The sequence below is a fragment of the Podarcis erhardii genome, assembly GCF_964252035.2.
Source record: "Podarcis erhardii genome assembly, chromosome: 11".
NCBI lineage: Eukaryota > Metazoa > Chordata > Lepidosauria > Squamata > Lacertidae > Podarcis > Podarcis erhardii.
In genome coordinates this window covers 32,700,016-32,724,140 of record NC_138501.1, presented here as the reverse complement: position 1 = coordinate 32,724,140, position 24,125 = coordinate 32,700,016, and the positions used below count along the sequence as shown (strand labels likewise).

Genomic DNA, 24,125 nt, shown 5'->3' with positions numbered 1-24,125 from the left:
AGTGACATTATTTTTGACATGATTGGCTGGGGATTATGATGTAATAGGTTACAGTGCAGCCCCTTATAGGTTTTAAAATGAATTCCAAGACACCATTACAAAGAGATCCCGACTGTTTCCTTCTAAGTGAGCTTACTCGCTGAAACTCGTACAAATGTACAACACTGTCTGGAGCATGGAAGAACTGGACATAGACTATCCCAGGACAGATATAAATTGTGGCACGGATTTGATGTTTTACATAGAAATGGACCCACCAGGTAACGTTGCAGCATTACTGTCGGAGGCTGGCATATTCCGGATGCCACAAAAGCTGCTCTCAGAGCAGAATTGGGATTTGGGGGTTAACTTGCTGCTGTTAAGTTGCTGAATTAAATTATCTTTAGTGCATGGGAAAAAAAGAAGACAGCAAGGGTTATTGTTCAAAATTCTCGTCGGCTTGCTTAATGAAACTGTAATTGTCATGTGATTTCTGTTTTTAGTTTTTTCCTCTCACCTGTAGGTCTGTTTGTTATACTGTACAGTAAAAATAGCCCTGCTTTGTGTGTCTTGATGTCAGGCAGAAAATGCTGTAAAAAGCTGCTTTTTTTCTCAAAACAATGATGGCGTTTTAAATTATTGGGCACTGTTATTAAATGTTAGGTGTCACCATTTCTACTTTCATTTAGCACAGGATAGGAAGATCAATGGGCTGCATTAAACCTTTGAAAATACAGCATTCATTTTGATGTGCATCTTTCCCACATGCATTGTTGTAGATAAATGAGATTGGAGTTTCCGTTAAAGTAAATAACTTGATTTAATTTTTATTTAGTCCCGATTCCCCACCCCACCCCCATTTTTAGCTAGTAAGCCAGAAATCCTGCAGTATCTTCTCTGGCACCCACTGGTGTCTGCATGCAGGTTTGACATTGAGAAACAGGACTGTGGGTTTTTGAAAAATCAGTATTGCCGTTTGGAGCAGTTTTATCCTATAGAATGCTAAGATTAGAACCAGGGATATTTGGGTCACAGATGGACTCCTTAAAGTGTATTTTGGCAGGATCAGAGGATCAGAGAAACCCAATTCTTTCCCTATAGCAGTGCTGTGTAATTTTCCAGTTGTTATTAGCCACAGCAGTGTCGAATCTAGAAAGCAACGTAATTCCTCTTGGATGATTAAATCAGTATGTGTCTGTAAGCATGTGTGTGGAGTGTAGCATAATTTTAATACATCAAATGATAGAAAGATGTGAATACCAGGGATGGGAAATGAGGTGCCAAACTTCAGTTTATATCTTTCCAAGTCCAAATTGCAATTTGTGCTACGATGGGAGTGGGGGGAGGAGCTCTCATTGGCTGAGAGCACAGGACTTTTAGGTAACCAAGGCTGCAATCATATGCACACTTATCTAGAGGAAACCATGTTGAATGCAGTGGGGCTTACATTTAAGCAGATGCATAGGATTGTGTTGAAATTATAAAGGCTTACTAAAGGAATTAAGCTTGTTTCCTGGCAGGAGAGGAAGAAGTTTCAAAAGCAGTGCTGATTAAAAACAAATAAATGAAATCAAAGCTGAAATAATTTTCTTCTTCTCAGTGGATTTAAGTTGATTGTCATTTAAGAACGTCACCTACCTGTACACAGCAGGCAGTATAAATAAATATATATGTATTATTGTTTTCATTTGCAGCACTGCCTCCCAAACCTCCAAAGCCTAATACTGTAGCAAATAACGGTATGAACAACAACATGTCTCTGCAAGATGCTGAATGGTACTGGGGAGATATCTCAAGGTAAGGACACCTTTTATCTTGCTAATTATATATGCACATTTTTAGCACATTCTCTATTTGAAAGGAAATGTTTAAAACATTGAAGCACAGGTTTCGGTTGCAGTGCTTTTAAAGAGTATATATTTGCAAACCAGAAGTACAAAACATGCCAGAGCTATATTCTGTTAAACATTTCTCTGTTGGTTACTTACAACAGGAAACAACTGTTTTGCAAACGTATCAAGAGCACCAATGTTTGTTTTTACATCTAAAGCTCTCTGAAATTCATACGAAAGAATAAGAATACAACTGCTAGCAGTTCACATTTTCATACATACAGGAGAAAGTAGTCTATTACTGAGTTCTCTTGCTATAAACTTCTTGGATAAAGTGGGAAGTCAGTTCATAGATAACAGAACTTGGCAGGTTTTCATATGAAAACTTCCTCATACTTTGACTGTGCTGAATAAAAAAGAAAAAGGGAGAAAATACGTTAGTAGTGAAAGGCTAGTATTTTTAGAAGCTAAACCAGATGTTGCTTTGGTCCCATCACAGGGAAGAAGTGAATGAGAAGCTTCGTGATACAGCTGATGGCACCTTCTTGGTACGAGATGCCTCCACCAAAATGCATGGGGACTATACACTTACACTACGGTAAATATCGTTGCATCATCATATTATTTACTGAAGTGCATTTTATATGGCTGGATTTAAGAAACATTTTCCTCATGAAGATGACTGACTTTCCCCATTAAATTTTATTTACAGGAAGGGAGGAAATAATAAATTAATCAAAATATTTCACCGAGATGGGAAATACGGCTTTTCGGATCCATTAACATTCAATTCCGTTGTTGAGCTAATAAACCACTACCGGAACGAGTCTTTAGCCCAGTATAATCCAAAGCTGGATGTTAAATTGCTTTACCCGGTATCCAAGTATCAACAGGTAAAAAATATGTACAAAAATATTGTAAGATTGTCTTCTAACAAAATGAAACTATGTGTATCTGTGAAGGATAGGAATTGGGGTGGGGATGGGGGCATGGTTACTGTTTAACGTAACATTTAAGTGCTCACTGACCCTAACCCATGTTAACCTCATCAGATTCAACAGTAGGTTTTTGCCTACAAGGAAAAGCTCATGCCCACTCAATCTCTTAGTCTAAGTTGCCATGGGGTGTTTTGCCAGTACAGACTAACACAGCTCCTCTTCTGGAATGTGCACTGTTATCTAAATAACTGTCTCATTTGTAAGTGGATCTGCAAGTCTTGGGTATGCATCTGGATGCAGTGGTAGGCTGGAAATGACCAAGACTGAGACTGGATCCTGGAAAGATAGAGACCCTGTGGGTGGGCATTCCCGAGTCTGGGAAAATGGCCATTGGCCTGTTCTGAATGGGGTCACATACCCTTTGAAGGAGCGGGTTCATGGTCTGGGGCTACACATTGATACAACCTTGTCATTAGATGCTCAGATGGTATCAGTGGCTACACATGGCTTCTACCAGCTGTGAATGTTACTGGGCAGGTACAATCTGGCCACAGCAGTCCATGTACTAGTAACCTCAATGAGTGCTGCAATGCACTAGATGTAGGTTGCTCTTGAGTTTGGTCCAGAAGTTCTAATAATGGTGCAGAATACTGCTGTTGCTGCAATGTTGCCATCTGCTGTTGTTTTGGCATATATTTTTACTTATTTTTTTGTTTTCTGTACACAGCTTTCGGTATTTTTCTAATGTGAGTGGTTTATAAATCTATTAAAACGAAAAGTTGCTGATCTGAATAGTGGTGCACATTTCAGGAGCTCCGTAAGTGGCATAAGCAAAGGAAACATCTTGGAATAATAGGCTAATCACGACACGAGCTTTTTCTTGTAAGCAAGAAGAACAAGCCGTTGCATTTAATAAACACATAAGCTCATTCCACAGTAAAATGCATGGGGTATACATCTGTTTTCGGTGGCAACATTGTAAGCAATGCATTCTGTCATGTGCAGAATCCATGGACGTTCATTCAGTCAAAATTTCTTGGCTGATTGCTGGTGATGAGGGGGGCTGCTGCATTATACATGCTTGTCTCTAGACCCAACCCGTTGCATTGTGCGAAACATTAATATGTAAGAAGCCTGGTCTTCATTGGACGTGTATCTCCATGTGCTTGTCTTTCCAGGATCAAGTGGTTAAAGAGGATAGCATTGAAGCAGTTGGGAAGAAATTGCATGAATATAATATCCAATTCCAAGAGAAGAACAGAGAGTATGACAGACTCTATGAAGACTACACAAGAACATCTCAGGTGAGCAGTGTGGAATGTCTACCATGAACTCAGTCTATAAAGCACTCTGCCACAGAGGGGCCTCTTCATTTCAGTAGGGATTATATCAGGAGCATTCTGAGGTTAAATCTTCTCGACATTTGTAAAAGTGCTACGATGACCTTTGAGTGCATGTTTTGAAAGAACGAAAAGTGTATGGTTTGAATAGTGGAGCAGCTTGCCGCTGTTTCACTCCTCATTTGCTTGGCCAGTGTCCTGCTTGTCTGGTCACATCCAGGGGCACTAGCACAGTAGTAATTAATAAATTTTACAGTAAAGCTTATATGCTGTTTGAATAAGACAGCTGGGCCCAGCAGGAAAGTTGACATTATCTATACAGACTAGATTTTACTAGTGTGAGTAAACCGCTCTGTTGATATGGGAGGAATCTTCTACTTCTTAAAGATTTGGATATGCCTTTTTAAAAAATATTGTTTCTGGGTTATAGTAACACTATAGTTTTGTGTTTTATGTCTGCACACCCAACTCACTTGTAATTTTACTATACCTAGTTTCGGACTAATGCTTATATTCGTGGTAATAATGACTTCCCCAGCAAGAAATATGTTTTAAATAATGATACTCTATTTCTTATCAGAATAACATAGTTGCACAGGTATATGAACACTGTACTGTTAGTACTCTTGAAGGACTTCAACTTAGCCACTGGAGTCAGGAACAGTATCTAGACTGGACTTAATGCTTTATGGTACTGTCACTAGTAAACCATTGGTTTTAGCGTTTATTATAGCCAAAATAAAACCAGGAAAGCTAACCAATTGCTCAGACGAACTCAATATTAGAGTAAAGTGTTCCTACAATTGAAAATAGTGATGATGCTGAAGTATATATTGGGCTGGATCCAGCCTGGAAGTTGAACTAAGTTCCTATTGAAATCAGCAGACCTACAGTTAGGAACAAAACACAACTTAGTACACATCCAGCCCATAGTATATAGATATATAAACGTCTTTATTACCTTTGCTGTAAACCTACAAGAATGCAGTGAACAAATGATGGGATTGATAGAACTACTTTAGATGCGCCCTGCAGAAGTTTTGACCTTTTCTCTTTGAACACCTGGTTTTGAATGTCCCTGCAGTTTAGTTTGCCATGTGGTGGTGGTAGTGGGTTGAGGGGCAGGGCTGCTGTTCAAAAAACACACACCAGCCCATAGCATCCTTGGGCACATGGAAGTAGTTGCTTGGCTCCTTGGAGCTCAGCCAAGGCAGGGTGGTAGCTCATTGGTGGAGCACATACATCCTTTGCCTGCAGCAGGTCCTAGGTTCACTGGCTAGCATCCTCAGGTAAGGCTGGAAAAGACTCCTCTATGAAACTGTGGAGATCCACTGCCAGTTAGAGCAGACAGTACACAGCTTGCTGGACCACTGGTCTGATTTCAATGCACGGCAACTTCCTGCGTTCTCCAAGTTGATTTTTCAGGCATCAGAAAGAAAGACAGGCAACCACCCTTGCTACTTTACTGGCATTAAAAAAAAAACAAAACCCTATCACAAATGTGCTTCAGGTATAGAGCATCCAGCCCCTTTCTGAGTTTTGCAGAAACTGAATTTGCAGCTTTTCTCCCCTCTAGGAAATTCAAATGAAAAGAACTGCTATTGAAGCATTTAATGAAACCATAAAAATATTTGAAGAGCAGTGCCAAACACAGGAAAGATACAGCAAAGAATATATTGAAAAGTTCAAACGGGAAGGAAATGAGAAAGAAATACAAAGGTTGGTAGCAGTGTCTAAGATTTTTATATTTAAAGTGCTCTAAAGAAACTGCAAGCCTGAGCAGTGCGTTAAGAATCTACCTAGACTCTAACATGCCTAATTTTCCCCTCCAGAATAATGCACAACTATGAAAAGCTGAAATCTCGAATCAGTGAAATTGTGGACAGTCGGCATAGACTGGAAGAGGATTTGAAGAAGCAAGCTGCTGAATACAGGGAGATAGACAAACGCATGAACAGCATTAAACCAGACCTTATACAGCTCAGAAAGACCAGAGATCAGTACTTGATGTAAGTGCCTATGAGTTGCCAGATTTTTAAGTGTACTACTTCAATTTGAGTCAATTTTTAATGCGTATTACCATGACTAACTATGCCTTCAAATTTACTTTTCAGGTGGCTGACTCAGAAGGGAGTTCGGCAAAAGAAACTGAATGAATGGCTTGGCAATGAAAATACAGAAGAGTAAGCATCCATAGTCTTTTTGAGCACTTGTATTACGCCAGTTAAATGATGACTCTATACATTTTCATTGATGGAATATGAATCTTGTAGTGTAGGGACTGTGATACTTGGTCTCTTCAAGAAAGCTAGCTTGGGCATCCATTTTACATTTTGGGCTAGTGGAGAGCTAAGAGTTGAATCCTTATTTTCATATCCTTAATTTCATATTTTGTAAAAGAGGCTAAGGTGTCTGATTCTCCCACAGCCTTGATACCACAAGGTGGTTATCCTTTTGTCCATCTTAATCCCAGGGAAGTAGAGGAGATAGTCAAACTTTCATCTAGTTTTTTATCTACACAGAGGTCTGTGGCACCTCCTGTTCTTTTCAATAAAGAGCAGCTCTCAGTTTACTATGACAATTGCAACCACATTATATTACTATTACTATTGAACCCACAATAGTGATTTTGCAGCAGCAGCAGCTAAAGCCTTAGATGTTTGGAGCAAGTAAATGAGAAGTAAACTTTGAGTGCTAGCTCTGTTGGAAAGGTATTTGCTATGCTGCTGCTGAGCATTCCAGAATGTGTTTTCAGTAAACCAGCAAAGCAAGGCAGATTCTAAATTCATAGAGGAATGCTTTTAAATAACACCAAGGTGAGATTGGGGGAGAAGCAGTGGGGGTTTTTTTACTCCCTGTTAGCAGGAACAGTCTGCATTAATCTAGGGCTTGCTCCACTTTATTTATAAGACACATTTGTGATTATGGATCGCAATCTGTGTTTTGGGTGAATGCATAGTCTTGTTTGAAAACCAGAGCCATTTTAGTGGACCCAAAGCCAACTCATGTTGAACTGTTTTGTGCTGACAGCAGGGCAGCACCATTACTGATGGCAGTACTTGAGAACTTCTCAGTCATGTTAGCTTGGGTCCAGGCTCCATTCTCACTGGTGGGGGAAGAGAGATGGCTTACCTGTTCACTCCACCTTCCACCACGCAGCCTCCTTGACATTACTCACATTGATCTAGACAGTTGGAAGGAGACTTTCCGCCCATGGAAGGCAGTCTGGAACCAACCTGTTAAAAAATAATAATAACTGGGTTGTTAAAATAATGTGAAGCTGACAAGAATCCTCCTCATTTTGTTGCCACATGGCAAAAGTTGTAGGCAGAAATTTGTACATCCTGTAGACTCAGGAAAACGATTCTGTAGTTTGTGTCTTACAATATTTGGAAGACAGTCATGATGATTAGGAAATTAATTTCTTCAAATTAAAGCCTGAATCTTGCCCTCATGTACAGTCGCACCTCTTGTTACATCAGTCTCCGGTTGCGTTTTTTCAGGATACGAATGCAGCAAACCCGGAAGTGTATACTTCCGGGTTTCGCCGCATGCGCATAAACGCTCTGTGCATCTCGCCCATGTGTAGAAGTGCTCTATCGCGCCGCACACATGTGCAGAAGCAGCGCTCTAGTTGCAGACTGTTCGGGGTGCGAACGGCAACCCAGAACGGATCAAGTCCGTAACTAGAGGTACCACTGTATTTGAGAATGCTGATGGGACCAACGTTTGCAGTCCTGAATTAAATAATTTGGGTGGAAGTGTAATACAGTAAATATATTAGAAGTTAATTTCATCTGGTTCGTAACTATTACATGTTGCTTTTCCTCCAAATAGGCAATATTCTATGGTGGAAGATGATGAGGATTTGCCTCATCATGATGAGCGAACATGGAATGTAGGAAATATCAACAGAGGCCAAGCAGAAAATTTGCTGCGTGGGAAAAGGGATGGCACATTCCTTATTCGGGAAAGTAGCAAGCCGGGTTGCTCTGCGTGCTCCGTTGTGTATGTATCCAAATGTTTTACCCTATTTCTAAAGCAGTGGGACATGTAACATCCTCAATTCCATAAAAAATTCTCCATCTTGCAACACTGGGCAGAATTCAGCATCACACTCTTACAATTGTTCTGTCAGCAAAAGCAATGACTTCTTGCCAGATGAAACAAACTCTCCTACCCCTGTGTGCTTTTCTGGGGGATCTCCCAACCTCTCCAGAGCCAACTGGGCAGGAGGAAGGAGAGAAGGGGAACCCTCGCTGTTCTAGCGGGACTCGCATTTGAATCTGACTAATAATGTTTGAGGTATCTGGGATAGCTCAGTTGGTAGAGTATGAGACTCTTATTCTCAGGGTTGTGGGTTTGAGCCCCTTGTTGGGCAAATGATTCCTGAACCTCATGATCCCTCCCAATTCTATGAGGATATTTTCCTGAATCTTAACATTTTAATATTATCAGTTACCAACATTTGTGGGTCTTTTGTACCCACCTATGTGCTCTCCTCCCTACCTAATCTCTCTTAGTTATATGCTTATCTGCTCTGCTGGTGGAGAAGACCCCAACAGCCAGTGTAATTTGCTTGGCCGTGCTCCCCTCACAATCCCGTACTTGTTTGCTTGAGTAGTCATGTTTTTTTAAATTCTCACTCTGCCAACCCAATATGTTCTGCACTTTTAGGCCTAACTTCACTTCTAAGTGAAGGCTAGTTGTTGACATAAAGATGTGCAATTAATGACTTGAACACGAATTAAAGTAAAAATGTTCAAACTTTATTCAGTGATACAAAATGTTTTTGAATAATAGTGTCATCCTATACATGTTTACTTTGAGGTAAGCTCAACTGAATTCAGTGGGACTTCCAGGGGGGAAGGAATAGGATTGCAGCCAAAGTTCAAGAAATATTCTGAGAGATGTTGAAATTATTTCAGAGAAAAGGGGAACTTTAGGTTATCCGTATGTGGAGCCACAAAATCAAAAAATATTATTAGTTAAAGGCGAGTGGAGCAGTGGGAGTAATTTTAGGTTATGTAGTAATAATGGAACAAAGGATTTTTTTATTTTATCATTTTAAGGATAACTTAAAATAAGAAGGATGTACCTAAAAAAAATCTTTCTCTCTTCTTTTAGTGTGGATGGTGAAGTGAAGCATTGTGTTATCAACGAAACGCCTACTGGGTTTGGATTTGCAGAGCCATATAACTTGTACAACTCGCTGAAAGAACTGGTGCTACATTATCAACACACATCGCTAGTGCAACACAATGACTCTCTCAATGTCACACTAGCCTATCCAGTATATGCACAGCAGAGGCGATGAAGATGTTAATAATACTCTGGGGTTTGTCTCTTTCTATTAAAACACCCACAAAGATCATTCAACAATCTTGAGGCCTCTGGGTAGAGAATGCTCTTGAGTTGGAGCTAAAGTGTCAAAGCCATCTGTCTTCAGATGGGACTGAAGCTTTCTTCGCAACCGCAGTGGGAGAGAATGCAGTTTTAAGAGCTGCCAACACACATTTCTAATCTAAAGTGCTTTCTTTTTTAGAGGAAAAAAAAAAACTAAGCAGAAGGCAAAACACATCAAAAGAGAAGTGCTATACCTGTCTCCCTGCAGGGACATAGAGGCCTTTAACCATGGTGCTTGCTGACCATCTCGTCGAAGCTTTAAGAGCTCAAATGTTGGAACTCTGAAGACTCCAAAGTGCAGCAGGGGCTGTGTAAAGTGGCGTCAGAATTTATCCGTTGCGACTTGGGTGATGTGGTTGCGCACAGAGGATGCGGATTGCCAGTTTTGTGGATTGCTGGTTTTCTGGCGAATGATATGTAGCAGAGCGGCACTTTCACGTTTTAAGGGACACTTTAGAAGACACTTTAAAACAGACGTGGGTAACACAAGTGCCAGGAAGTGTTTTTGTTTAGACATTTAAATTCCTGTTTTAAGAAGATATTTAAGACTGAATAAAACTGGACTTTTATGGCATACAGTATATATAATATGTACATAGTTCCGGATGACTAAATATCTTAGATGGATACTGTCAATACCAAACTCATTCTGTTCACTATTTGTTTCACTGAAAGCTAAATCCTTACACTGCTATGCAATACTTCATTTTCTATAGGCTGTATTTGTTCAAGTGTAACTAGAGGATAAGCTTTTTTCTTTTCTTTTTTTCTTTTTGTCATCTCAAAATGTTCCCTTAATACATATTTTGGTGTTATTTTTCAGTTTGTTCATTATTTCCTCAGCCATTTTTTTAAAAAGTAATGTGCAGGATGTCAGTAAAAGGTGGTTTCAGAATTAAAACTATGAACTATTTTAACAGGGTCCGTCCCCCCCCCGCCTCACTTTGTATAGAGAATTGGGCTTCTAGCTCAAGGTTAAAATTCAAGATTTCCTTCTTGACTAAATATTTTGTTGGGCAGTGCCTGATAAGCTTCAAAGCTGCTTTATTCAATAAAAGAATATATGAACATTGCAAAGTATCACTGAGTCCAACAATATTGTTTGAAAAATAACTTCAGATTATGGAATCCCAATATATTTTATTGGGAGAGTTTTAGATTTCTGTGCTGGTTCTGTTTGTATTTGAATGAAGACAAATGTCCATCTTGTTTTGAATGCTGCAGAAAAACAGTCAGAAAACATTAGCTACTAGGGTAGTTAAATCAGGTTTAATCCTGTTGATTGACATGTGAAATTTTGACCAACAGTTCTAGACACTTCATCAAGATATTTTCCATATCGTATTGAAAAATTGTTTTTCATGGGTGGTTTTTCAACCATGTGTGCATTTGGCTTCCATATTTCATATTTTTGTGAATGACAGAGTATAATAAGGATAATTTTAGGAAGCCCCGGTTCTGTGACACATATTTCCCACAATTAATCTTTTATTACTTTCATATCTCTATGGAGTAAAACGAAAAACAAATATAGTCATCTGAAAAGGCAAACAAATCAGGTACCAATGGATTAAAAGTAATGAAAGAAACATAAAACCTCATTGTTCTAGTATCTAACCAAATTCTGCATTTCTTGAGCAAAACTTTAAAAATCATAGTTGCGATTTCTGTTTTACAAATTAGTGTTAAGGAACTCCGGAAGTCTTCTTTGTTTTTGTTTTAGTGAATAAGCGAAAAGAAAATAGATATTGTGGAACTTTTTATGGTTTTGACCCATTAGGTAATCAGTGCTTCTTAAAACAAAGCAGTACGGACTCCTTGCAGATATATCTTTCTTGTTTGGTAACACTATGAATAAATTAGCTTTGTTCCCTCAGTCCTTTTTTTTCTTCTAGTATCTTTATATTTGATGCTGTGAGGAGTTTGTTTATCACTCGTTGGCTTTGCTTTTCTGAGGAATGCAGTGTGTTTCAGAAAACTTCAGGGTTCAGTTCAAACCCCTTTTAAAGCCAGCTGGGGCTTTGCCAACCTTGAAGAAGGCTTTGGCGGGAGTTTGAGCTGCCCCTGCAAGCTTAAATCCACTTTCACTGGAGTAGTCTCATGAGAGTCAATGGAATTACTCTCAGGTTTACTCAGGTGGAAGTGGGCTGAGAGTCACATTTTATCTCAAGGAGCACTGATCAACAAAAACTATACCAGTTTTAATCAGTTCCTTTATTCTTCTCCACTCAACAGTAGCAGGGAGGAAACACATGCATTTTGCTCCAGTGATAGTTCTTGGAGGGCAAATTACGACTGGTCACTGAATAGCAAGTAGTTTGCTGTTGTAATATGACCCGAATGCACTTTGACAGAGATAGTTGTGCATCTGTAGGTTGGCTGCACCTGACGTATTGTCAAACGGAGAGGTGGTGCTGCGAGTTCTGATCACCTGTTCAGAGGGAAGAGAAGGCTAAGCATAGGTCCATGGGGGCAAAGAAAGGTGATGCCTGGATTCAGTCCTCACACCACCCAAACTAGCCACCCCAATGATCGGCACTGCTCAGTTTGACAGTATTTGCTGTGCACTGTTGCCAACCTTGTTTTGGGAAACCACACGTGCAGCTTTTGGAGCTGAATACAGTGTCTCAGCCTTGGAAACTGCATAGCAATATCCTTTTTAGTTTGTGGTCCCCAAGCTAGCAGTGGGTGCATATGCAAAACTCTGCCTCTGTGCATTGCCTCTCCCTCTCTGGTTTAGGATGCAGAGAGACAGAACCAAACTTCCGAGCTACAAAGATAATTAAACTGGGTTTCTAGAATATGAACTGTCCTGTTTATATCCCGGTGCACCTAAAATGAACACAGCTACTACAGACAAAACAAGTTATGGATTCCTTAACTTGAGGCTTAGGTTTGTTGTCTCTGATGTTACGTGTGTGTGTGTGTGTGTGTGTGTGTGTGTGTGTGTGTGTACCACGTTCTCACCGCGGTTTTCAGCATGAAGTGAAACTTTACTCCCAAGTTTCCCATGTATTCAAACAATCTGGAAGGAGCAGGCTGGATGGTGTTCTGAGGTGTATTTTAATGTTCGGATTTTATTGTTTTGTGTGTCGTTGGCTGCCCTGGAGATTCTTTGTGCCATTTGGCAGAAGATGCATTGCAAATAAAATAGAGAAATGGTGTTAATTGGAAGTTTGTATAAAGGGGGAGTGCTTTCTTGTTTTTTTACAAGGAGGAAAAATTGAGTCCAGATCACTATTTCCTATTATAAAAGAGAAATGGAAGAAGTCTGCTGTATTCAATCATGGTACTTAACTGAGCATATTTCAGCGTCTCTAACTTTTATTGAAAAAGGCACACACAACCTTCTCCACCCCACCTGCCCTTCAGACTAGGGAAGAGTGAATGATCTGGATGCACCTGGTTTCAAATTCCAGCAACTTGTTTCAAAGACAGAGGGAGCTTGGAAAAGGTCATGTTTCTAGAATTTGTTTTAATGTGTCAAGCCAAATCTTATGTTTCAGTGTCAGCTGTTATGTAGAAAAAGTGGCTTTGTCATGTAATTAACAATGAGCTTTGATGCTTTGGGGAAAGGGGGGGGTCATTCTGATGTTTTTCATTGAGAAGAACATTGGTTAGTTTTAACACAGTGCTTTTGCTATGCATGGTATTTGTTTGGGAAAGTGATTCCTAAGGTGGCTTTTGTTCAGGATCGCTTTCAGAATGGGCAGTTCCAAGCAAAATGCCTCCCATGGGACATGGTTAAGAATGCAATATTCCATTGGGAAAAAAACATACACACAAAGAAATCCCACAGATCTTGTAAGATCTGCATTTAAAATGAGCCAGATACAAAATTAGGAAAAGTTACATTACCATTTGTCCCTATGAGACTGCATTAGCTGCCCAACATGCTGCTATTTTTATTCTTGGTTTTTTCCCTCCTTAGGAAAAAAAAAATAAGCTCTGTTCTGTTAAATGTCTTTAAAACATTAAAAAATTTGTTGTTTTTAATTTTTGTAAGGGAGGAAGAAGCTAAATGGATCACTTTGTACATTGCCTTTAAAAGGTAAATGCACCTCCTTAAAAGATGCTGGCTTTCTGAAATTGATGGAGCTGTGTCCTGTTTTTAAGTTGCTTTTAAAAAAATTGTACTAGATCTTCAGCCAGAATAAAGATTGTTTTGCAACTGCGCTTTATGTGTTGAATCCTCAATGAGGTCATTGTCGCATTGCTGACTCTCTTGTGTGCTTGGTTTCTGATGATCAGCTGGTAGTCTAAGGGATGGTAGCATATGATTTCTCCCCAAAGGACCCCAAGTATAAAGGGAAAAATAAATATTTCAACTTGGTACCCCAGTAGATTAGTAGTTCCTACTGCATGAGATGGACATACTTTCCTTTCTATTTGGATGGTAAGAGTATAATATGGCCTTCCATGTGGTACAGGTAACTTGCAACCTACTCACATTTAACTTGTGTGCACTCAGCTTTATGCGCTTGGCAGAGAGAGAGAGAGAGCGCAGGGGAGAGTTCTGGGGAAAATGGTTTAGCAATCCCACCAGCAATTGAACCCAGTGTATTTTTACTATACATGTTTTTGACTTTTCGCACAGTCCCCAGAACATAACCCCCGCATAAGTTGAGTCGCCTGTATTATAATAAAATTTCATTCACACAAATGGCTTTTAGGATAAAACAGATTATTAGTGTCCCCTCTAGACTTTAGGTGGCATCCAGGGTTGTGCTTCTCTTTTGAAACATGAAGGGCTTCCAAAAGCAGATTATAATATAATAATAATAATATTATAATAATAATTTATTGTTTATACCCCTCTCATCTGGCTGGGTTTCCCCAGACACTCTGTACGGCTTCCAACAGAATATTAAAAACATGGCAAAACATTAAACATTAAAAACTTCCCTAAACATGGCTGCCTTCAGATGTCTTCTAAAAGTCAGATGGTTGTTTATTTCCTTGACATCTGGTGGGAGGGCGCCACCTCCAAGAAGGTGCTTTGCCTGGTTCCCTGTAACCTCACTTCTCACAGTGAGGGAACCTCCAGAATAATAATAATAATAATAATAATAATAATAATAATAATAATAATAATAATAATAATAATAATAATTTATTATTTATACCCTGCCCATCTGGCTGGGTTTCCCCAGCAACTCTGGGTGGCTTCCAACAAAAGATTAAAATACAACAGTCTATTAAACATTAAAAGCTTCCCTAAACAGGGCTGCCTTCAGATGTCTTCTAAAAGTCTGGTAGTTGTTTTTCTCTTTGACATCTGGTTGGAGGGCATTCCACAGGGCCGGTGCCACTACCAAGAAGGCCTTCTGCCTGGTTCCCTGTAACTTGGCTTCTCACAGCGAGGGAACTGCCAGAAGGCCCTCGGCACTGGACCTCAGTGTCCAGGCAGAACAATGGGAGTGGAGACCCTCCTTCAGGTATACTGGGCCGAGGCCATTTAGGGCTTTAAAGGTCAGAGGGTGAGGGCGGTGCTGTTCTTTGAAATCTCACTGGGCATGCCCAAATCTTTAAACATATATCTGGTGGCTCTCTGTGTCCTGGCCTCTTTTTCACACTTCTCTTTATTTGAGGGCCTAAGGCAGAGGTGTGGAACCTCAGGTCTATGGACCAAATTGGTTTTGTGCACCAGGTCACTGTCATTCCCCTTTGCCCCCTCTTTATTTGGCATGACATTGTTTTTAATCTGGACCAACCATAGTTTCATCAGTGTAAAACTTCTAAGGGCGATGGATGACAGGGCCAGGTTCACTGAGGGTGTCACCCTCTTGAGAGCTGTTTGAGGGAGGGACAGACACTACAAGCAGCGTTCCCTAGCTTTCATCATCCTCATCCAGAATGGCCAATGGTCAGGCATGATTGCAGTTGTAGTCCAACCACATCTGGAGAACAGCACGTTGGGGAAGGCTGCTGTAGTATGACATGCAAACCAGTCTTATGTGGGAACAGAGCTGGGGTTCAACATGGCACAAAAAAAGTGCTCCCAGCAGTTGACTCAAGTGGGTGGAAGAAGTAGATGCGGGGGGGGGGGAGAGAGAGCAGCAACTGTAATGAATATAAGAAATGGAGAGTATCTGCTGATACATTTAGTTAAAGTTAAGCCAGGGTTAAATTGCTGGAAGAGAACATTTGAAAAACCTTGGTCAGCCTTTGCTGTTCAGAAGTGCTGAGTGTCTCTGTCACAATCTGAAAACATCAAGGTTTCAATCAAATGTTGTGGTTCCAGCACTTCCAAATATTGGTCCAAAAATCCTTTTGGGCACCGACATCCACTATGCTTTGGACAAATCTGCTTGAGACACTTTCACACAAGCAGGTCTGTGGGCAATTGGCGTTCCAAATCAGCCTGCTATTTTTTGAAGAGGAATCCATGTTATACATAAGTGCTGCTGCTCCATATGGAAATTTGCAAGCTCAGACTTCCTATATGGATACTGAGAAGTGGGGGGGGGGGACAGGTGCAAAGGTCCTTGGTGTATCCATGTGTTGGTGCTGCCTGTTACATCTGAAGCATCAAAAATTGTAAAAAGTTATTGGATGTGGTTTCAGTCCACTGATAATCCTTGTCTAGAGGGCCACAGGAACAAAGCTCTTCAGATTCGAGTTGCTGGAGAAACTCTTTCTAGCTAACTGTACACACCTGATTACATTATATTATCCAAGCAAATGGTCATGCACATTATGGCAGTGCATAAGCCGTGAGGGTCACTAATATTTTGGAGCCAGTGGGCACATCTGGAATTTTGAGGAAAGTGCGATGGGCACCAGTCACAAAATGGCTGCTGTGGAGGTGTGATATAACACAGAGTAGCTCCTGCATCTTAAAAGAAACAGGAACACGCCTCCCCTTCAATGGGTCGGGGGGGCGGGGCACAGATCTACTTCCACCACCTCTCTGCTCACTCACAGAGAGAAGCTCTTTGTACTTCTGTAAGCTAGGCATCTAATCCAATGAAGTGTGGGTATGTTCAAAGGGACATGTTCAATGGAGGAGAGGCTAAGCTGGAGCAAATAGGAATTGAGCAGGAAGAGTTAACACTCCCATGTGCAGTGGGGATTTTTGAGGGGATATTTACTGCGTCCTTCACTGGTTACCATTGGCAGTTCTGTCAGGCAAACTAGTGCCCATGATCTCTGGGTTGGTGACCCCTGCATAGAGGTTTCACTAAAAGAATATTCTCTATTACAGGTATGTCCAAAGTCCGTTTGGGGGCCTACTCTGGTCCCTGTGGCAGTTTATTTCCTGGGGAAAAATCCCTCAACAACTTCAATCCTAAAAAAAGGTTAACAACTTTGGTTGGCCCTTTGGTCAGCCCTTACAGCCCTTCACTTCATCAAATCTGGCCCTCTTTGAAAAAAGTTTGGACTCCACTGCTCTGTTACCTTCTGAAAGGACAGGAGCTGTCTGTCACCCACAGGAGGAATATCTGGGAATATGGAGTTCTTTTGGTTGTAATGGGCACAGACCAGCATCCTATTTGTCTCTCAGTTTCCATCCTTTTCTCCATCTGAAGTCGGAGAAGGAATATAGACACACATGAAAATCTCTTGCTTGCAGAGTATGAGCTGCTGTTTCCATCATTATCTCTAGGTTTCTGTTCTCTTTAAGACTTAAAATAAAATTGTCAATTCTGTGGCTTCTTGTTCTACCCTTTCTCCAGTTAAACCAATGTAATGCCATTATCAGCATTATTGCTTAAAGTTTAAGTAACAGTACAGATAATGGCATTATCCTGGTTTAAAAGGGAAAGGGGGGAATTGAGAGACTATAGTATTTAGCATTTTATTTGATAATTTATTTCCATCCTACCTTTCTGCCCAGAACTAATCTCTCTGCTTAGATTACTTTGTTAATTAGTCGTCCCTTCACTCCAGGGAAAGCTAAGCTTCTTGTGTTTCCACAGCTTTTCGTTTGTTGTCATGTGACTCAGTGCCATGCATTCACCATGCACAGGATTATTTACAGAGCTAATCTCCCTCCCTCTGGGTTTCAGAGCGGCCTTCGGTTCTCTACACATCCAATGGAATTGCCTTCTAAAAAGATAGGGAACCCCCCAGCCTATTTGGATCATATTATATGTTATAGATCGAAGTGGGGAACTGTGGTCATCCAGATGTCGTTGAACTTCAACTTCTGTTAGTCCCAGCCAGCATGGACAAGGGATTGTCTATTTTCCAAGTCCTCTAGAAAACAGCTTAATTTGCCAGGCCTGATTCCAAAGTGAGCTGGTGAAGTTCACTTATAACTAATGTGACCTCACATTGTGCACAACTGACCCATATGCCTCTTTTTAAACCTGCTCAATGGATAGACTGCATGCTTTGCATCCATAAAGTACTTGGTGCAACTAGGAACTCTAGTCGGGTATCAGGGCTGCTGGAGACCTTGGAGATCCATCACAGTGGAATTAGACAAAATGGAGTTAAAATAACCATTGGATGAAATGACTCCTGCTGCATCAGCCTCCTTTGTTCATAGCAGATAAACTGCAGCAAGTTGTCTAACTGGTGGTAGCTCAGTCAGTAGGGCATGAGACTCTTAATCTCAGGGTTGTGGGTTTGAGCCCCATGTTCGGTAAAAAGATTCCAGCATTGCTAGATGGCCCCTTCCAACTTGACAATTCTATTATTCTATGATCATACAAATGCTAAAATAAAAGAAGGAGGAATAAGGACCCAATAATGGGGAATTAGGATGATGGATGGACTTCCAACTAGACCAATTGTTAAAAATGTGTGCCTCTTTAATTAGGGGTTGGATGCCCACTCACAGTGGGTGGTCTCTAAACTGGCAAAACTGCACCTCCTTGTTTGGCAGTCGATAGCAGATGGTGCAAAACATGCTATCTGGACACACCCTCATTCATGTTTTCTTCTTCAGCAGCTGAGTCTGAGATAATGATTTACTTAAAGACCACCTGGCATGAGTTGGTAGCTGAGCATCAATTTGAACCCAGGTTTCAGGCTTGCTTTGTAATCTACTGATCTAAATCAAACCATTGCTCCCCTAAAGATTCGAAATGTACGCAATGTATTCTGTATACGAGCAGCTTAGACTTATAGCTGTAGACAAATCTGCAAAGGGCATTAGAAAGGCTATGGAGACACAACTGGGACAAAGCTATTAAGAATGAAAACAGCTGTTGATACCCTGGGAAAGGATAATGCATGCAGGAAAAATTTGAACTTTCCAAAGCTCTTGGAAGTCTAATAACATTTGAATCCTAGGATTACTTGAACCATCCAGGGAAGATCCTCAGAACGTGTTAATTGTTTGTCATTGTGATGTGCTAGGCAACCTACCATGAAAACCCAAATGGTTCCTAAGAACCTCAAGGACCAAGATATTTCAGAGACATGAATGGAATGGCTGGGGTTTCATTTTTTTAAAAAAAAGAAGCTGTAATCATATTAAACTGGACGTGATCCATAAGGACTTGAACCAAGACAAGGCTGGTAGGAATGCCTTTATTATTGTTTGTACTGTGATAGCAGCTACAACAGTTTTGGACATATCCGCCCCGCCTCCCCAGTAACTCTCCTTCTCTACATGCACACACACACACACACACACACAGAGAGAGAGAGAGAGAGAGAGAGAGAGAGAGAGAGAGACTTACCCAGATATAATCACGCCCAAAGAGCACAGAAATGGGCAGAAGCTGCTCCACATGCTTAGTGTCTGAGTGTGCATTAAATTGCCAATGCAGTCCTCTTGCTGGAATGTGCAATGCATTTGCAGCTACATGCACACAGATCTGGTAACAATACTGAGGTCAGCGAGGAGGGGAAATGTACAAGTTGCTTTATTATCACCTTCAGCCACACAGACATTCATTTCAAATAAACAATGCTATAGCATTAAAATGGGCACACACACAAAGGTTATTTAACACAGTGTTATATATTCTGAGTCAACAATCCAGCTGAATACATTTGGGTCTGGACAGATAAGAACAATTCAAATTACCTATCAAAGTGGCGAATATTAATTCATTTGCTGCTGTGTTTTTCAGATATGCAATCTTCTTCAATGGCATAGATGTCCTGTAGTTCCCAAACTCTCCAAATCTGAGTACAGGTGGAACTAGTTGTAAACTACCATATACAATTCTCTTCTCCTCACCTCAAAAATTTGAATATTGTAGAGTTGGGAAAACATTCAGAGAGGGACAACCAAAATGATCAAGGGGGTGGAGCAACTTCCCTGTGAAGAAAGGTTGCAGAATTGGAGCCTTTTTAGTTTAGAGAAAAGGTGAAGATTTTTCCTGATTCCCTTTGCTTGCCTAGATGGAGGGCTGTATGTAGGGCTTTTTTTCAGCTAGAACTTTCCGGAACTCATTTCTGGCACCTGTCAGGTGGGTGCAATTGCCACTATAAGAGAACAAGGGAAGCATTCATGGTAAGTTCTGGCACCTCTTTTTCTAGAAAAAGTAGCACTGGGTGTATGAGTGTATGTAGAAACAAACCTAGTATGCAAAAGCTTTTGTTTTTTTAATTTGCATTTTATGCTCCTCCCATTTTTGCCTCTGACCCCGCCCACTACTGGGACACTGTGGCCCCCAGAAGGTTGATCAGAACAGAAGGTTCAAGAAGGTTCCGCAGCCTTGCTCTGGCCTATAATCCCTTCCCCCTTACAAACCGAGGTCAACCTGACTGACGTACAGGAAGGAACTCTGTCGTCAGCCTGCCAAAGCTAACATTCACACAAAGAAGTGTGACGTTGATTTAACCGTACTTTGCCCTTGTCTGGGTGGCGAAACACTTGGTTGTCATACAACATCCTTCAATTTACACAGGCCTTTCGCCGGAATCGAGAGCACCCTTTCAGATCCTAAACTGGCGTGGAGATTATACCGTTCAGCTCTTGAGTTGACAAAGAATCCCTTCTGCTATTGGTTAGGCCAAGTGGGCAGGTGCTCAGCCTCTCAGGAAATGTCTGTGGCATGGACTTGATAAATGGCTTTCTCTTGCATGCTCAAAGATTGCCATATTTTGGTATGAATGATCGCCCACTTTACGTATCAGGAGTTTCTGAATACACATGGCAACAGGTGGGTCTGCATTGACTTAGCTCCAGCCCTGGGAAATGCACAATATATTGTCAACATGGATAGACAAGGACATGTTGTTCTTGCGCACTGCCAGTGACCTTTCTGCGGCAAAGGTAATGCACACAAGCTTAATTTCTCGCAGTTCTCGGCTTTTACAGAAAGATTCTAAGAGGCTCAGTTTTGAACAAGATTAAACATGTTCACAGCTGAAATCTAAATGGGTTCTGCATCGATGTTGAAATGGTGTGCTTAAACGCTGATCCCTAATGCAGCCTACGCGAGACCCACAGCAAATGTTCTCCCCAGCTGCTGCTCTTCCCATTAGCAGAACGGGGGAGAAGAATTAAGGAATCACCCTCGCAAAAGAATCTGTAGCCAAGGCTTCAGTAGCTGTCAGTTTGTAGGCGGAAGACTATAATAGATTGGAGAGCGACAGGAATTCTGAACTCAAGTCAGCTCCTCCAAACACAACCATAATTTGGGGCACTCTTTATGTGTGCTGCCTTGGTTATATTTAGAGCCTCGCTTGCAATTCATTTTCAGGAAATTCTCAGCAGCCATGAGGGCTAGAACCTTGGGGGGGAAAATAAACTGAGTTGAGTGCCACATTGTTTTATTGGCAGTGCTGCAATTTGGCTGAAGCTGAAGTGAAGAGCATTGCTTCTTTGAGAGGTGAAGGGCAGCTTCCCAATGGCAGATTGTTGACACAATGGCAGATTGTATTCAGTGGCGGAGCTTCATGCTCCAGCACTGGGGGCGGAGAGCAGGTGGGGCTGGCTCATGTCCTGGGGGTGGGGCGCCGAGCACGGGCGGGGGGGCAGCCCCGATGGCACCCTGGGGATCGTGCTGCCGGGGGCGGTGTGCTCCCCCCGCACTCCTCTTCCTTCGCCAGTGATTTTATTCAACATTGCCTTAAGTTCAGATTTAAAATAGTGGGTGCTAATGCATGTGCGTGGATTGCAGTGCCGTTTGTTTGCTTGTTTTCTACACAAGATAGCAAAGATGGCAAAGGTGTACAACTAGCATTTGAAAACAAGTAAAAACACCTCATAACATCAAAACTGCATAAGGGAATTTCTAGCTTATTTCAGATATAGACCTTGGTGCTAAACATACTCCGGAGGAGGGGCTGTGTGTCTGTGGAATTATTAAAACCTACAGACACTATTAATTTCTGCATGAAAACCACCCTCAAAACACACACACACACACACACACACACACACACTTGACGTGAGAAGCTATTTAATCTGAACAATACTTTCTGTCCATTAGAAGCAATCCAACATTGTGTACCTGTTTTCATACATCCATTCTGTCATGTTCTGCAATGATCTGTGTAATTTTTTAAAAAATACTTATCTGCATGGAAATTTGCATTTAAATGTATATTTTTGAATACATTTTCTTTCAAAACATGAATTTTTAAAGGCATTTGGATATTTTTGTGGGCAAGCAGGAGACTCCACCCCCCCACACATTATGAATGATTGGGGCAAATTTGCATTTGGAAAGACGGGTCTGTCTGTGGCCATCCTATCTTGTCTGGCCCTCAAGTAATGCAGGGTTAAGCGAAAGGTCAGGAGTCTGTGATAGATGCCTTTCAAACTACTTCAATTTCCTAAAACCCAAGGTAATGGTGGGGTGGAGTTAACAAATCAAAGGTCATGGCACAAGTGAAAGAGTAAAGTGCATAGCTGCAAATTGTCCAAACATCCAAGTGTCTACACTGGTATGTACTTAGTGTCATCTCCCCTTCCCCAAAATAAGTGTTTCCTGTTTGGAGTGTGAACCAATTCCGCAGAGGATGAATTAACACTTATCTATTAGGCCAGATAAGATAAAGCCCCTGTCTTTCCACCCCTGAAACCATCTGGGAGTCACCTAATCCTCAGAGCCCTTTTGTATACATTAGATTGGTGGCATATTTAGCAGATGCTGATGGAGACATAACTCTACACCCATGTCCCAGCTTCCACGTCCCATGGTACTTACTGCCAGCAAATTTTGGTAGGTCACTAAAAGGTGAAGGTAAAGGGACCCCTGACCATTAGGTCCTGTCGGGACCGACTCTGGGGTTACGGCGCTCATCTCGCTTTATTGGCTGAGGGAGCCGGCGTACAGCTTCCAGAGCAGCGCACAGAAACGCCGTTTACCTTCCCGCCAGAGCGGTACCTATCTTTCTACTTGCACTTTGACGTGCTTTCAAACTGCTAGGTTGGCAGGAGCAGGGACTGAGCAACAGGAGCTCACCCTGTCACGGGGATTCGAACCGCCGACCTTCTGATTGGCAAGTCCTAGGCTCTGTGCTTTAACCCACAGCGCCACCTGCGTCCCTACATATTGATTATTGCAAGGTCAATTGACAATCACACAGTTCACTGTTATGCCTAAGGGCCATTTCTTACTGACTCCAGAGCTGAGATGGAGGGGGGCGGGGAATGGTTCATTTCACGTTTTAATGTGAACCTACCTAATTCACACTTCCCAAAATAATACATGGACTGAAATCAAACTATGATTCAAAATCTACATTTCTCCAAACGTTGCATTGCAGCTTTCCAGTTAAATAATGTCCATATATTAGAGGAAGGCATACATAAGCATGCATAAGTGCATCATGTTGAATCATGTCTTGTTGCTCCCCTAGATCCGCCTTTGGACAGCCCTCCCTGGAGATGCCAGAGATTGAACATAGAACCTTCTGAATGTAGGTACCCCTAAGCTCCAGCCCTTCCCATGGAAGCATGCTGCAATGTGCTTGGCTTCAATCAGCTTCACTGCATTTTTATTTTGAACTGGATCAGGGCCAATATACAGCGAGTTGTTTTGTGCATGCCATCTGTCTATACATGATGTCCTCCATATGCTACAGCAGTGGCTTGAGGTTAGGAGCTGGCATGCTACCAGTGCTTCAGAAAAGAAGCCCTGACTCTCCTTGCATCCACACAAAACACAGCTTCGGCGCACCAGCCTGCTCATGAAATGTTTTCCAGCTTTGGGATGCTTCAGAAATCTCTGGTGCCCAAGGCTATACTGTAGTGCCTTTAATTTGATATATCTGTTTCCCAACTAGTTGACCAAGAACACATTTCCTAGGCATGCTTCCCTGGTAGCAAGCCCCACTGAACACAGCAGAACTTGCTGTCGAGTAAACGCACATGAACTTGCATTCCATGACTGTGTTGAGTAGAATATAGTCCTGCTGATGCATTTCCCGCTGGTGCGCACTCCTCCCACAATTGTGAATTCCACATCCAATAATAATAATAATAATAATAATAATAATAATACTTTATTATTTATACCCCGCCCATCTGGCTGGGTTTCCCCAGCCACTCTGGGCGGCTTCCAACAAAACACTAAAATACAATAACCTAAACAGGGCTACCTTTAGATGTCTTCTAAAAGTTTGGTAGTTATTTTTCTCTTTGACATCTGATGGGAGGGCGTTCCACAGGGTGGGTGCCACTACTGAGAAGGCCCTCTGCCTGGTTCCCTGTAACTTGGCTTCTCACAGCAAGGGAACCGCCAGAAGGCCCTTGGCGCTGGACCTCA

At 41.5% G+C, this 24,125-nt stretch overlaps 1 protein-coding gene across 4 annotated transcripts in view; it reads left to right on the top strand.

The window, feature by feature from the left end:
* PIK3R1 (phosphoinositide-3-kinase regulatory subunit 1) overlaps nucleotides 1-13,671 on the top strand; it is a 63,319-nt gene extending 49,648 nt beyond the window's left edge. For 3 of the 4 annotated variants that reach the window (XM_081880749.1, XM_081880750.1, XM_081880752.1), the window contains 9 exons: nucleotides 1,674-1,776; nucleotides 2,311-2,409; nucleotides 2,524-2,704; nucleotides 3,928-4,053; nucleotides 5,666-5,808; nucleotides 5,922-6,098; nucleotides 6,204-6,272; nucleotides 7,927-8,097; nucleotides 9,217-13,671. In XM_081880749.1, the coding sequence (XP_081736875.1) occupies nucleotides 1,674-1,776; nucleotides 2,311-2,409; nucleotides 2,524-2,704; nucleotides 3,928-4,053; nucleotides 5,666-5,808; nucleotides 5,922-6,098; nucleotides 6,204-6,272; nucleotides 7,927-8,097; nucleotides 9,217-9,406 (1,259 nt within the window). In that variant the 3' untranslated portion in view covers nucleotides 9,407-13,671. Of the gene's footprint in view, nucleotides 1-44; nucleotides 261-1,673; nucleotides 1,777-2,310; nucleotides 2,410-2,523; nucleotides 2,705-3,927; nucleotides 4,054-5,665; nucleotides 5,809-5,921; nucleotides 6,099-6,203; nucleotides 6,273-7,926; nucleotides 8,098-9,216 lie in introns of those variants that run through there. The other variant, XM_081880751.1, reaches the window with a different exon arrangement.
* The last annotated feature ends 10,454 nt before the right edge of the window (nucleotides 13,672-24,125 follow it).